This window comes from Tamandua tetradactyla, chromosome 1 (assembly GCF_023851605.1).
Source record: "Tamandua tetradactyla isolate mTamTet1 chromosome 1, mTamTet1.pri, whole genome shotgun sequence".
NCBI lineage: Eukaryota > Metazoa > Chordata > Mammalia > Pilosa > Myrmecophagidae > Tamandua > Tamandua tetradactyla.
In genome coordinates, this window is record NC_135327.1 from 20,048,712 (window position 1) to 20,060,887 (window position 12,176).

The 12,176-nt window shown below is 55.8% G+C and overlaps 1 protein-coding gene across 1 annotated transcript; it reads right to left on the minus strand.

The window, feature by feature from the left end:
* Nucleotides 1-207: 207 nt before the first annotated feature.
* Nucleotides 208-11,795, minus strand: BPIFB6 (BPI fold containing family B member 6). The gene is made up of 15 exons (XM_077159989.1): nucleotides 11,699-11,795; nucleotides 10,287-10,386; nucleotides 9,231-9,335; nucleotides 8,620-8,769; nucleotides 8,433-8,496; nucleotides 7,898-7,958; nucleotides 7,082-7,173; nucleotides 6,099-6,275; nucleotides 5,103-5,156; nucleotides 4,549-4,722; nucleotides 3,741-3,808; nucleotides 2,270-2,315; nucleotides 1,394-1,457; nucleotides 920-996; nucleotides 208-271 (listed from the first exon to the last, which is right to left on the minus strand). Exons 1-15 carry the CDS (start codon nucleotides 11,793-11,795, stop codon nucleotides 239-241), a joined length of 1,362 nt encoding a protein of 453 aa, XP_077016104.1. The 3' UTR covers nucleotides 208-238.
* Between the last annotated feature and the right edge of the window lie 381 nt (nucleotides 11,796-12,176).

Here is a 12,176-nt window from a genome sequence, read left to right on the forward strand (position 1 = left end):
GGGGAAGAAAAGCCATAATTCGGCACAAATAAAGAGGCCGGAGCATGAGGTATCTATCTGGAAAGACCTTTCTCTGGTTTATTGACAAGGCCCCACCCAGGCCCCACCAGCCACTCGTTGGCAAAGGAAGCAGCGGTGGGTGGGAGGGGGCAGCCCGCCCAGCTCCACCCAGGGGCCCCTCCGCAGGGCGCAGTCGACTGGTGTTGTGTGGGCAGCTGGCGGGCGGCCCCGGCCGTGGTCAGTCCAGGCTCAAATCCAGCACCAGGGCGTTCTAGAAGGAGGCAAAGGGCCACGGCGGGGTGGGGCCAGGCAGGCAATGACAGGGCCGCCCAGCACAGGGATGGGCAGGATGGGAGCCAACGGGGTGCTCAAGGGCAAGGCTTGAGCTGGCCCTGGGGAGGCCCCATCACCTCTCTGAGCCTCAGTTTCCTCAAATGGGGACAAGTACCACTAACTCCCAAAATGGAAAGATAAACGAGAAAATTCCACCTTTAAAATGCCAAGCACAGGGGCTTGGCATGCAATGAATTGCTAACACTTATTGAGTGCTTACTGTATGCTTTTAAGTGAATTGTCTTAGTGACTCCTCACAACAGCTCCATGAAGTTTCATATTGTCACCCCAATTTAAACACAGAAAAATGGAGGCACAGAGAGATGAAGCAGTTTGCTCCAGGTGGCAGAGCAAAACAGTAACAAGAGTTCAGCTCTCCTCCTAGGACCCCCTGGCCAAGGTGGGCTTCGGGTTCCAAGGGGCGGGGTCTTGCTCATGGGATTGGCAGAATTATACTGATGGCCTCATCCTCTCCCCAGCCCCACCCGCTCGGGCTCATGGGCGGCCATGAGCAATTGCTCACCACCTATCTGTTGGCCTAAAGAATTGACTGGCATGCCCCACCCACCCCAGGCCCTCGCCTCACCTCTACTATGGCCAGCTCAGCCAGGTTGTAATTCATGCCCAGAAAGTCCGGGAGCGGGAGCCCGACCGAGAGCACATCTGAGAAACAGGGTAAGAGTCACCTCGGTCCCCCCCACACCACAGGTGAGGAAGGAGGCGCTGCCTGGGCGGGACTGTGGGAAATAGTGCCGTGATCGAGTCCTGGTATCCACCAGTTCCACAGGCAGAGAGCGCCCAACCGGGTCGCCAGGTGTCCCCCATCCCAGGTCTGGCTCGAGATCAACACTGGTCTGGGGTTAAGCGGCAGAGTCCAAATTGCAGGAGGGGGCTTCGTCCCAGGCAGGTGACCATAAGCCCACACTGACCTCAGAGTCAGCAGTGACCATCTGCTCCCAGGCAGCCCCCGCACCCCCAGCAGCAGGTGGTGATGAGGCCCTGAGACCACCCAGCTGGCCCCCGTCCCTGCTTAAAGTGGGGCCCAAGCCAGCGTCCTCACCGTTCACAACTGGGATGTAAGCCTCTTGGAGAAAATCAGTGATGAAGCCAGCCAGGTCCTTCTCCTAAGGGACAGAGGGAGTGAAAGAGAGGAATTTCTCACATTCCGTCATCCAATTCAACAATTTTCGGGGGGGGGGGGCACTCCAACTGGGCCCAGGGGGCCCAGGAAAGAATACTGGAAACATCAAATAATTTGTCCAGCTCGCATCCAAACTGGTCCCTGGGCCCGGCTCTGGCTGACCCCAGGCCTGTGTCCTTCACCACCACAAGGTCCCTGCTCAGACGACAGGCAGGGCTGTGCGTTATGGCACAGGGACAGGAACTCAGAAGACAGTATGTAACTGTGCAACCCACTCCCATTCCTAGTGAAGACTCAGTGGCTTTGATCATTCATCCTTTCACCTTCTCTTCTGAACCTCAGTTTCCCCATCTGTGAAAGTGAGTATAAAACACCTGCTCACAGGGCTTCTGTGAGGATTGAATGAATTTCTGTGGCATGCATAGCACAGAGGAAGGACTCAAGAAGTGCTGTCGTTGGTGCTGTGGCTGTGGTTAGCATCTGCAGGGGCCAGAGACTAATGAATAAAAAGAATAGCTTGGCCAGTGAAGGCCAGCCCAGGCTGCCACTGCCCATGGCAATATTCTAAAAACCAATCCAGGAAGATGTCCAGATCCTATCTAGAAAAGGAAAAGGGACTCAGAGAGGTTAAGGGACTTTCCAAAAGTCACACAGCAAGTCAGGTGCTCCAAGCCCCACAGTGACCATGCTCTATTTACCCTGACTTCAGCTGGGATCCCTTTCCTGCAGACCCAAGATAGAAGAGCCCAGTCTTGCCCTCAAGTCAGACCAGGCAGAAGCACTTGGGACACTTACGTTGAAGGCGCCAATCGATGAGGACTTGCGGGACAGGCTCAGTAAACTGTGGAAGTCACAGGAGGTGGGGATAAGTGTAGTCAGAGCCATTGCCCCCAGCCCTGGAGAAAGGGGGTCCCAAGCACCCACAACCCCTCCCCGAAGTAGAAGTCCTCTCCACAGCCTCCAAACCGGGTGCTCATAAGCTACTCTTTGCATGCTTCCTATGACGGGGCACTCAGCCTTTTCATTTCAGCTCATTCTGTTTCCCACAGCTCAAACCATTAGGCTCTCCCGTGCCTCCTGACTCTTCCCGCTGGGACCCCAGCCACTCTGCTGCTCCTGTCCCAGGCCAGGTAGGCAGAGATTGAAGCCCAACTGGTCAGTCCAACATCCTTGCAGGGGGGAAAATGTTGGGGCCCCTCATCTGACTGCCACTGCAGAGCCTCCAGTAGGCACTAGTGCATTTGGCACCAGAACTGGTCATGTGATGGTCACCTATGGGCTGTACCCTCCCAGCCTCTATTCTCTTTTTCAGTGACAGACGTTCCACTTTCCACTCCCATTAGAAGGCATCGGTGGGGTTGAACCCAAAGGGGAGCACATGACCCAGGCCTGGCCAATCAGAGCAGTCCATCTTCTGGTCATAGTGATTGGCTTAGAGTCGAGCAGGTGACTCAAGCTGGACCATTGAGAAGCAGCCTTATTAATGTTGCTAAAGCCATTGGATGAAAGGCCCGTCATTGCTGATGTCGCTTTACCGCTGTGTGGGGAGAGAGTGCCTGAGGATTCAGCCAGCAAAGCGGACAGCGAAGGCAAGGCGGGGAGGGAGACAGGTTCTTGAGGACCTTGTGTCCCTGCATCCAGCCAAGCCTGAAGGTAGACCTATCCCAAAGGATTCCCTTTGGGGCCTAAGCCTGTTAAAATTGTCTCTTGCAACTGAAAGACTCCTGACTTAAAAAGACATCAGATCAATGATTTAGGCAAATGCAAGGATTAGTGAGTGACTGAATATAAAGTTGGGTTGTTAATAGGATTCTTTTCCCAGAGTGTAAGGACAAAGTAGGGTAATGAATATAATGTACGTAGCCAGTGCCTGACAAATAAAGAGAGAGCTCTGCAAATGTTAGCTCCTATTGGTATAGGAAGGGCTTCCTGGAGGAGGTGGGTCCTGGCTGACAGGTGGCAAAGGCCCATGAGTGGAAAAGGAGACGTGGGTCCGTGAGCAGACTCACTGTTCAAGAGCCTAGCGGAATAGTGAGAGCAGGGCTGGGAAACCTGGAGAAGGGTCTCTAATGCCATGCTGAGATTTGAGAAGAGATCACAGTGCAGACTGTGGGGAGCCATTGAGAGTTCTAGAGCAGAAGTAGTGACCACAGCAACCAGGAAGCATGGGCCATGCAGGATGGATCAAGGGGAGAGCCTGGAGCAGGAAGCCCAGCGGGTGTTGGTAATGCCCACAGGGATGTCAGTGTGGGGCAGAGGCTCCTACCTGTCCAGAGAGGTGGCCATCTGCAGCCTGTCTGCCTTCGCTGTGTACTGGATTTTCACGTTGAAGTGCTGGGGTGGAGAGGAGCGGGGAGAAGGCGATGGGTACCCCAGTCAGGGCTGGTACCTTCCAGGTACCACCACCACTGCCAGGACGAAACAGGGGTCAGATGGGCCCCTGGCTTTGGTCTTGTCTCTACCCATTCCAACCTCAGGGGTTGAAACCAGGAGTCTCCCCAGGTCCTCTTCCATCCCTGCACCTGGCCAGGGCAGGATCCCCCAAATACCTGGTATCACCTGTAGGTCCCTGCACACCGTGTTACTGCTGCAGGCCTTTGCATATGCTGTAATCTCTGCCTAGAGTGCCCTCCGTCCCCAGCACCCCAACATCAGCCCCCTCCCGTGGTCAGCTCCTGTTCGCCCTTCAGACACTAGCTCGGGCATGACTCCTGCTGGAATGTCTTCTGTGATTTCCCCACACACTGGATATGGTGCCTCTTTGGGCTCCCATAGTCTCCTCTGTGAACCCTTCGCTGCCCTCATAGGTGCTAATGAACATGGGAGGGGAGGAAGGAGAGAGAAAGAAAGGACTAAACCATGACCCCCTGTTTGTTGATCTTTCCAGTCATACAAAGGTTCGGTGGCTGAGGTATGGACCGGACCTCAGGTAACAGTGCCTGGGAGGTTAGGACCACACAACTTAAATGAACCAAGAACTCGCCATCCTTTATTTGGCCATCAACTAAAATGTCTCTGCCAGCCTTGAACATCCACTAGGTTGGGAGTAAATGGGAAGCAGTTTCCACACTCACGACTTCCAGGAGAAATAGGGACCCAGGAGCCTTGCCCCGCCGCCGAGCAGCAAGCATCTCTATGGTGCCATGGAGGTGGAGCAGACTCTTGTCTGTCTTCATAGTGACCTTGGGGGGCTTGTTTATCTTGATCTTGGTCACCAAGGGCTTCGACTTTGGATAAGCCTCAGCCACCTACAAAATTCCAGAACCTCCCCTTAGGGCCGGCTCCCCCCGCCTGGGGGCTTCAGTTGAAACCAGGAGTCCTTCATGAAACAGGCGATTTTTACCTGGGACATAGGGAGGATGATGTGCAAAGGCTGGGAATAAGTCTATCAATAAATAAAAGGAACAAAACATACATTCTGGCAATTTCCGTATTGGATGTTTAAAATATAGTGTGCAAGAGCTGACCTGTTTCCACACTAGACTCAGAGTACTTTATGCAGAAGTCAGGATGCTGCCACATCGGGCAAGGGAAATATGGTGTTGAAAAGGCCAAGCCCCTCATCCGTGTGACTGGAGGAGAGCAGGCAGAGCAGCTCAAGGTGATCACGGGTGGCTGGGGCACTCACTTCAGGGATGAAGCCAGCCAGTGTTCCCGTGGTTTGTGGGGGCAGCTCACCAATCTGCAAAATGTAAAGTCAAGGTTAGAATTACTGAAAGCTTCCCTGACCCTTTCTAACAAACATCGCTGACTCAATAAGGTGTATCCTTTGAGGCGCCTTCGTTACAACGCTCAGCCCTCTGTGCATAACTGTGTTCTGAGCTAGATCATGAGCTCTTGGATGGCCAAGATGGTGGCTGACCCATTCCTATGCCCTCAGCTCTCAGCATGAGGTCAAACGCTGTGAAAATATTGTTGAATGGGAAAGTGGACAGATGGATGGGAGGATGGGTGGGTGGGTCGATGGATGAGTGGGGGAGGGTGAATGGATGGGTAAGAGGAGTAGAGAATGACTGAATGGATGAGGGGGCGAATGGGTGGAAGGATGTATGCAGGAGGAATGGATGCATCAGTGGAGATTGGGCTGGGAGGACAGACCGATGGGCAGCCGAAAGAGAAGATGCCCAGGAGGATGGATAATGGGGAGTTGGGTGGGCAGGTGGGTCAGTATATGGGTGTTTGGATGACAGATGGCAGGTGCATGGATTCATTCATTCAACAGTATCACACCCTGCCCTGGGTATTGTGGGGATGATCTGAAGGGATGAATGGATGATAGTTGGAAGGCTAGAGCCTAGGGCATGAATACACAGTGGAGAGATAGATAAGCAGGTGGATGACAGTTGGGTAAAGGGAAGGTGGATGGGTGGCAAAATAGGCGCCTGAGAGGTGTAGGTTGATAAATAAATAGCTGGTTGTATGGACAGTTAGGTGGAAGGATGACGAATAATAGGATGAACTTATGTTAGAATCCCAAACTGGTCCTGCCATCTTTCCGTACTGGTGTTGCCCAACAACCTCAAGATAATTCTCAGAATGGACAAGCCAGACAGAGACTGTCACTGTGGGGATGGGGGAGAGGTGGGGAACAGATTTGATGGGTTGGGGGGACTGGGCAGCTCACCAGCGTGTCCTTCACAGTTACATCCAAGGACTTCTGCAGGAGGCCCAGCTCAGCAGTGAGGAAGGCAGCCGAGAGCACCAGTTGTGATGAGCCTTCTGCGTAGCCCTCAGGGACCTCCGAGACCACCCCAGCCTCAGGAAGCTCAATGGGGTCACCTCCTTGCTTCTGCACCATAGGCTGGGGACAGGCAGGATGGAGACACTCAGCCTTGGCCATGAAGACTGTGGCCTGGGATGGGTCTCAGTCCCCCACCCTAATGGGGCTCAAACCAAGCCCCAAATCAGCAGGTCATTAAATGTTAGAGCCAGAGCAGGCTGTAGTGGCCCAGTGTACAGATGGGAAGGCAAAGGCCTGAGAGAATAAGGAAGCCAATCACCAAACCACCGGCAGCTCCCCATAGGATTGCTTAGGTAACCTCGGTTTATCTGGCTCTAACTGGTTGGACCCTTCATTTTATCCAGAATGTGTTTTCTGTTCTATTCTCAGAGGCAAGTGGAAAACAGCACGGAGCGTGTAAAAACCACACTGGAGAGACTTCATACGGACTTATAATTTTTCTTTCCATTCCTGGAAGATAAAACTCATGCATTTACTTGAGGCCCTGGAAACCTAGGTGAAGGCCCAACTCTGCCACCAACTCACTGTGGGACCAAGCCCTGCCTCCTCCCGGGCCTGGGTGCTCCCATCTATATCACAGCAGGACCGTCTGCCTGGGCCACTCACTGGGAGATGCAAGCAGCTTGGGGAGAAGGGCTGAATGTGAAGTCAGCAGCCCCAGAATCAGCTCAGGGACTTAAGGGCTCATGTTTAGAGCAGAACGAGGGAGAAGGCCCCAGCATCAGAGAAAACTCTCAGGGTAGGCCTGGGTTTATTGTGGCCTGAGGGACCCTCCCACCTGCCAGAGACCCAGACCAGCCACCGGCAGACCCCCGCCCAGGCCACTGAGCCTGAGACCCAAGCCCCTGGCCACTCCTGGTGCTTACACTGAAGTCCACTCGGATGTAGCTGGCTGTGGTGGTCGGTGTGGATGTCAGGACATATTTGACAGTGCCTGCCTGGCCCAGAGGCATGGGGGCTGTGCAAACAGGAGGATTCCATTCAGGGGGGACAAACCCCGGGGACATCCCAGAGAAGCTAACCCCAACTGACTGCCACCCGAGAATGGCTGCTGTGTGACTTAGCATCTTTGGACCTCAGTAACCTCATCTGTAAAATGGAGGCAATAGTGCCCACCCTGGATGCAGGCTCAGAGCTTGAGACTTTGCCACGGGCTATCGTAGCTCAGGTCTCAGGACCGGCGAGGGCAGGACCATCAGCTCTGGTTTACACGTGAGCAAACTGACGCTCAGAGGAGGGAAGTGACGTGTCTCAGGTCACACTACTGGGAATGTGAGCTGATTTTCCTGAGTCCCAGCCACTGTACTTTCTTCTCTCCCACACTGGGGAGCCCTGCAGATCCTGAGATGATGGGACAGCAGACCCCAGCGAGGGAGAGTCAGATATCACCACTATCAGGATTGCAATTCAGGGTGTCAGGTTTGTGGGTGAGCCCAGAACAGCAGTTGTTCTTGTAGACCTTGGGTGATGGATGCAACAGGGGATGGAGGGTTGAGACAGGGAGGACCCCAGAGTCCCTTCGAGCCTCAGTTTTCCCACCTGGGCAGTGAGGGGATGGACGTGTCAATGACCTCAGACCACCTTTTAGTCCCCAGGCTGGGCTGGGAACAGGCACTTGAATGGAGAGTGGGACGTCAATGTCTAGCCATCCTAGTGTCCCCAGCTGGTGGGGTGACACTCACCGTTCAGGTTGGCCCACTTCTTGTTCACATACACCAGGACGGCATCAATGGCTGGACACATCTAGAAGCAGAGAAGGCCCTGGGCTGAGCGGGCCCTGCGTGAAGGGCCATGCTCCTCACAGCTGAAGGGTCCTCCACGGAGCCTAGAGGGACAGGGACTGGGAGGGACACTGAGGCCCCAGGCACCCAGCCCGTCAAATGGCAGAACTCACACGCGCGTCCGTATCTGCTGACTCAGCCTGCAGAATCAGTGGGGACTCATTCCCCGGGGCATGGCCGTCTCGGCAGCTTCGGCAAGATGTGCTGTGCAGGCTGTCATTCCCCACCGCCAGCCCCCCGTGCTCACGGCAGACAGCGCCAGATGGGCAGGGCACTTTCTCCCACGCAGCCAGGCCCAGTCCCAGAATCCTTTTCCCCAGCACACCATCTAGATACTTTCTGTCCATCCGACTCAGCCCCCAAGATAGAACGCACTGGCCAGTCCTGGCCTAAGCGAGCCCAGGAATGAGGGGTGGGGGCCGGCCGGGCCACTCACCAGGCCGGGGAGGACTTTGTGCAGAGTGCTGTCCAGGAACTTATTGACGACCTTGGGCAGCATGCTGGACACAAGCACAGGAGGCCGGGTGAACCGGAAGGCGGGACTGTGGGGGTGGGGGGTGGGGAGTGGGGGTGGACCAGCCCCCTCCCCTGCTTGAGCAGGCCCCAACTGCAGAGCCCCTCACTTGCTGGGCAGGTTGGTCTTCACACTGACCAGGATGACCTCACAGCCCTCACTCTTGAACATGGGGAGTCCCGACGACTCGTCCTGCAGCAGCCGATTGGTGGCTGTGATATTCAAGGCCACGATGATCTCCATGTTCCCCCCCATGAAGCTAAAGGAGGGGACAGGCAGGCAATGTGGACATCTCCGCCAGCACCACCACCATCCCTGCCTCCTCTCATCCCCTGTCTTGGCAGCCCTGAGGGGGGGGGGGGGTGGAGGGCCTCCAACAGGACAGAGAAGGGGACGGGGTCTGTGCAAGGTCACACAGCCAGCCTTTCTCCTCCCCGCTTGCCTTGGTGAATCCTTCAAAACTCTACTGAACTGTCACCACCTCCAGGAAACCTTTTCTAATCCTCCCTGGCCCCCACTGTATGGCTCTGTCCCACATCAGTCACACACTCCGTGGTTACCTGTGATCGGGTCTGGTTCCCACAAAAGTCAGGAGCCAAGTGTTTCCATCTCAGACCACAGCACCCCGTGGTACGCGGTACTTGCTCAATAAATGTGCATGAAAGGGTGGTCCAGGGAGGCCATTCCCCACCTCCCTCGTCCCTGCCAGCCCCTGCTCACCTCTTGCCCGTGATGGTCATGCCCGTGGACACGCACTGAAAGATGCCCACCCCGGGGACGAAGCTCAGGGTGATGACCGGCAGTTTGACATCCTTCACCTTCAGACTGGGAGGAGACAGGCCCCCATAGCCATGAGAACCAGGCAGGGAAGGCTGGGCCCTCCCCCACTCCTCCTCCCCTCCCCAGTGGGAAGCCTTGGGTAGACCCCCAACCTGTGCCACGGGGATACGTCCACCTCGTGGGGCCGTCATGAGACCTTAAGTAGAGGCTGGACACAAACTGATTTGTACACAGAAAGCATTCACCATGTGTGATGCTCACCATGAGCCTCAGTTTCCCCACCGGCAAAATAGCGAGGTGAGTTTAGATCAGGGTTTCTTAACAGTGACACTAGTGCCAGTTTGGGCAGGAGAATTCCTTGTTGGGAGGGGCCGTCCTGTGCGTTAGAGGATGCAGAGTAGCATCCCCCAGAACCTTCTGCCCACTAGATGCCAGCATCGAACCCCAGTCCCCCAAGCTGTGACAGCCCAAAATGTCTCTGGCCATTGCCGGCAAAATCACCCGTGGTTGAGAACCACCAGTCTAGATGGAGGTGACCCAGGCACCTCCGCTTGCCGTGCTGGGCCCTGGGCTGTGCCTCCGAATCCTCCCCAGCATGTCTTTCCCACAGGCCCCACCAGTCAGCCCCAGTTGGCACTTGGAAGGGAACCGGCTTGCCTGACATTAGGTGACTGCTGATACCTTTCCAACTCCGCTTTCCAATCAGTGTCACACCCATTCGGCGAGCCCCAGCTGCCCGCAGGCAGTTGGGGTTTGGCTTTTCAGCCTCACTCCCTCCTCACAAAAACCAGCTTACAAGCAGGGCAGGGATTGTCCCCAGGGCATCCTGGCAGGAGCGGTGACCTGCTGCAGGTCACGCAGCACGAAGGTGACCAGGCGGGGGAGAGGGCCCAGCACCCCACACCCGCTTTCTCACCTGGCGTCCTCACGTCCCGGGCACGGCCTCCCCTGCCACCTCCTGCCCCAGCCGCTCCCCCCGCAGCCCCTCCTGCTCACTCGGTGATGCCCTTGATGGGTTTCATCCCGGGCCGCTTCTTGCCCGCCTCGGCTGCCATCTTCTCCAGGATGTGACTCTCATCCATGGCACTCTGGACCTCTGGAGAGGCGGGGACCGAGAGACACTCAGCTGGGCTCCCCACTGCTTCCCTGCCTACCGGTGCCAATCTCCCAGGCCTCCCAGGCCCACGCCACTTACAGGTGGCACCCCCCTGTAGCCCCCATCTCTGCGCCTCGTCTTGGCTGGGCAATGCCAGGGACCCAGGAATGAGTCTGTCCAGCCCCTGCCCTCCTCCAGCCGAACAGGGGAGACAGAGGCACCTGCAAGGACAATAATGCAGGACCAGAGCCATAATAGCGTGAGCGCAGGCACAGTAGGAATCACGTGAGTGTCCCAGGACAGGAAGGGAAACACAGGGAAGGCTTCCAGGAGGAGGTGACATATCACTTGGTCCTTGAAGGAGGAATAGGAATTCACCAGGCAGCAAGAGAGAAAGGGGATCATTCTAGGCAGAAGGCATAGAAAGTGCAAAGAAGGGAAATGGGAGAAGAATGCGGCATGGCGAGGGGGAGAGTGATAAATTCAGTGTGGCTGGAGGATGGTGGGGAGAGACATGACAGAGAAATGAGCTATGAGCCAGGGACATACCGCGGAGGCCCAGCTAGAGTGTTGACTTTATCCTGTGTGCCAGCAACTCCCAAACCTGGGCGATTAGGGGAATCATTTGGGAACATGTTAAAATGCAGATTCTGGGCCTGAAACTTAGAGATTCTGATTCCCCAAACCTGGAGACCCCAACCCAGATGACACCCTGCTGGAAACCCTGCCGGTCCAGTCACAGCACTCATTCCCAGGGAGGTGGACAACACTGAACTGATAGAACTGTCATTTGCCCTTTGCATCCGGGGTCACAGTGGAAAATAAACTTTACTAAGGATCCCCCAGGTGTCATCTGATCATGCTGGGGAAGGACTAGTGACCCCATTTGACATTTGCTTACATTTTATAGCTAGAGATAAGCAAAGAGCAACACAGAGAGGGCAAGTCAAGTGACTCACCTGAGCTCAGACAGCAAGTCCCTGACCGAGCTAAGATTTGAACCTTGGTCTGTGAGCCCCAGAGCCCACTTGTAGCCACCATCCCCAGCCCTCAGGGTCAAGGTAAACCTCCAGGGGAGCAGGATTTCCAACTCTGCTTCTAGTCTTTGGGGAGAACTTTGGTAAATCACCCCATCTTCTCTGGGCCTCAGTTTCCCCCTTTGTAAAATGGGAGAGTAATAATAATAATAATAAAGCTCCTATGTTTCTCGTGAGACCCATAGGATGCTAAGGTCATGCAAACGTGAGTGGTCAGTGCCCCCCCCCCCGCAGCCGCTTCCCTGCAACCCACACGCAGGCCTGCAGCTCACCGCGGTTCATGATGTCCATGCCCAGCCGCAGCAGGGCCCCGGGGTCGGCGCGCGTGCCCGCCAGCAGCCCGCAGAGGGTCAGACACAGGATCCGCAGCATGGCTCCACCTCTGCCAGAGGGGACTGGATTGGGTGCAGCCCACCAGGCCCTGCTTCACCTGGGGAACTCCCACGCCCCAGAGCGGGCTCAGCCCCCTGGGTGCTCTCAGAGTCCAGGAGCCTTTGGAACGCCAGCCCGTTCAGCAGACGTCAGGACTGTCTTCTCCAGAGGGTGCAGGGTGCACCCAGATGAAACACGGGATCCTTCCCTCTCTAAGCCTCAGTTTCCCATCAGTGCCCTGGGTGTGAGGAGCTCTGACCGACCTGCATTATGGGGCTGGTGGGAGGTTCAGCTGCAGTTTTTTCATGGGTTCAAGCCAGGACCACAGAGGGGATTCCAGCTCGGCGCTGACTCAGGAAGCTCCCACTGTAGCGTGGGAAT

Excerpts from the sequence above, each read along its gene's own strand:
- BPIFB6 (XM_077159989.1), bottom strand. The coding sequence starts at position 11,795 with ATGCTGCGGATCCTGTGTCTGACCCTCTGCGGGCTGCTGGCGGGCACG. Across the intron at positions 8,770-9,230 it reads ATGACCATCACGGGCAAGAG|CTTCATGGGGGGGAACATGG; the intron begins GTGAGCAGGGGC and ends CCCCTCCTTTAG. Across the intron at positions 5,157-6,098 it reads TAACTGTGAAGGACACGCTG|ATTGGTGAGCTGCCCCCACA; the intron begins GTGAGCTGCCCA and ends TACATTTTGCAG.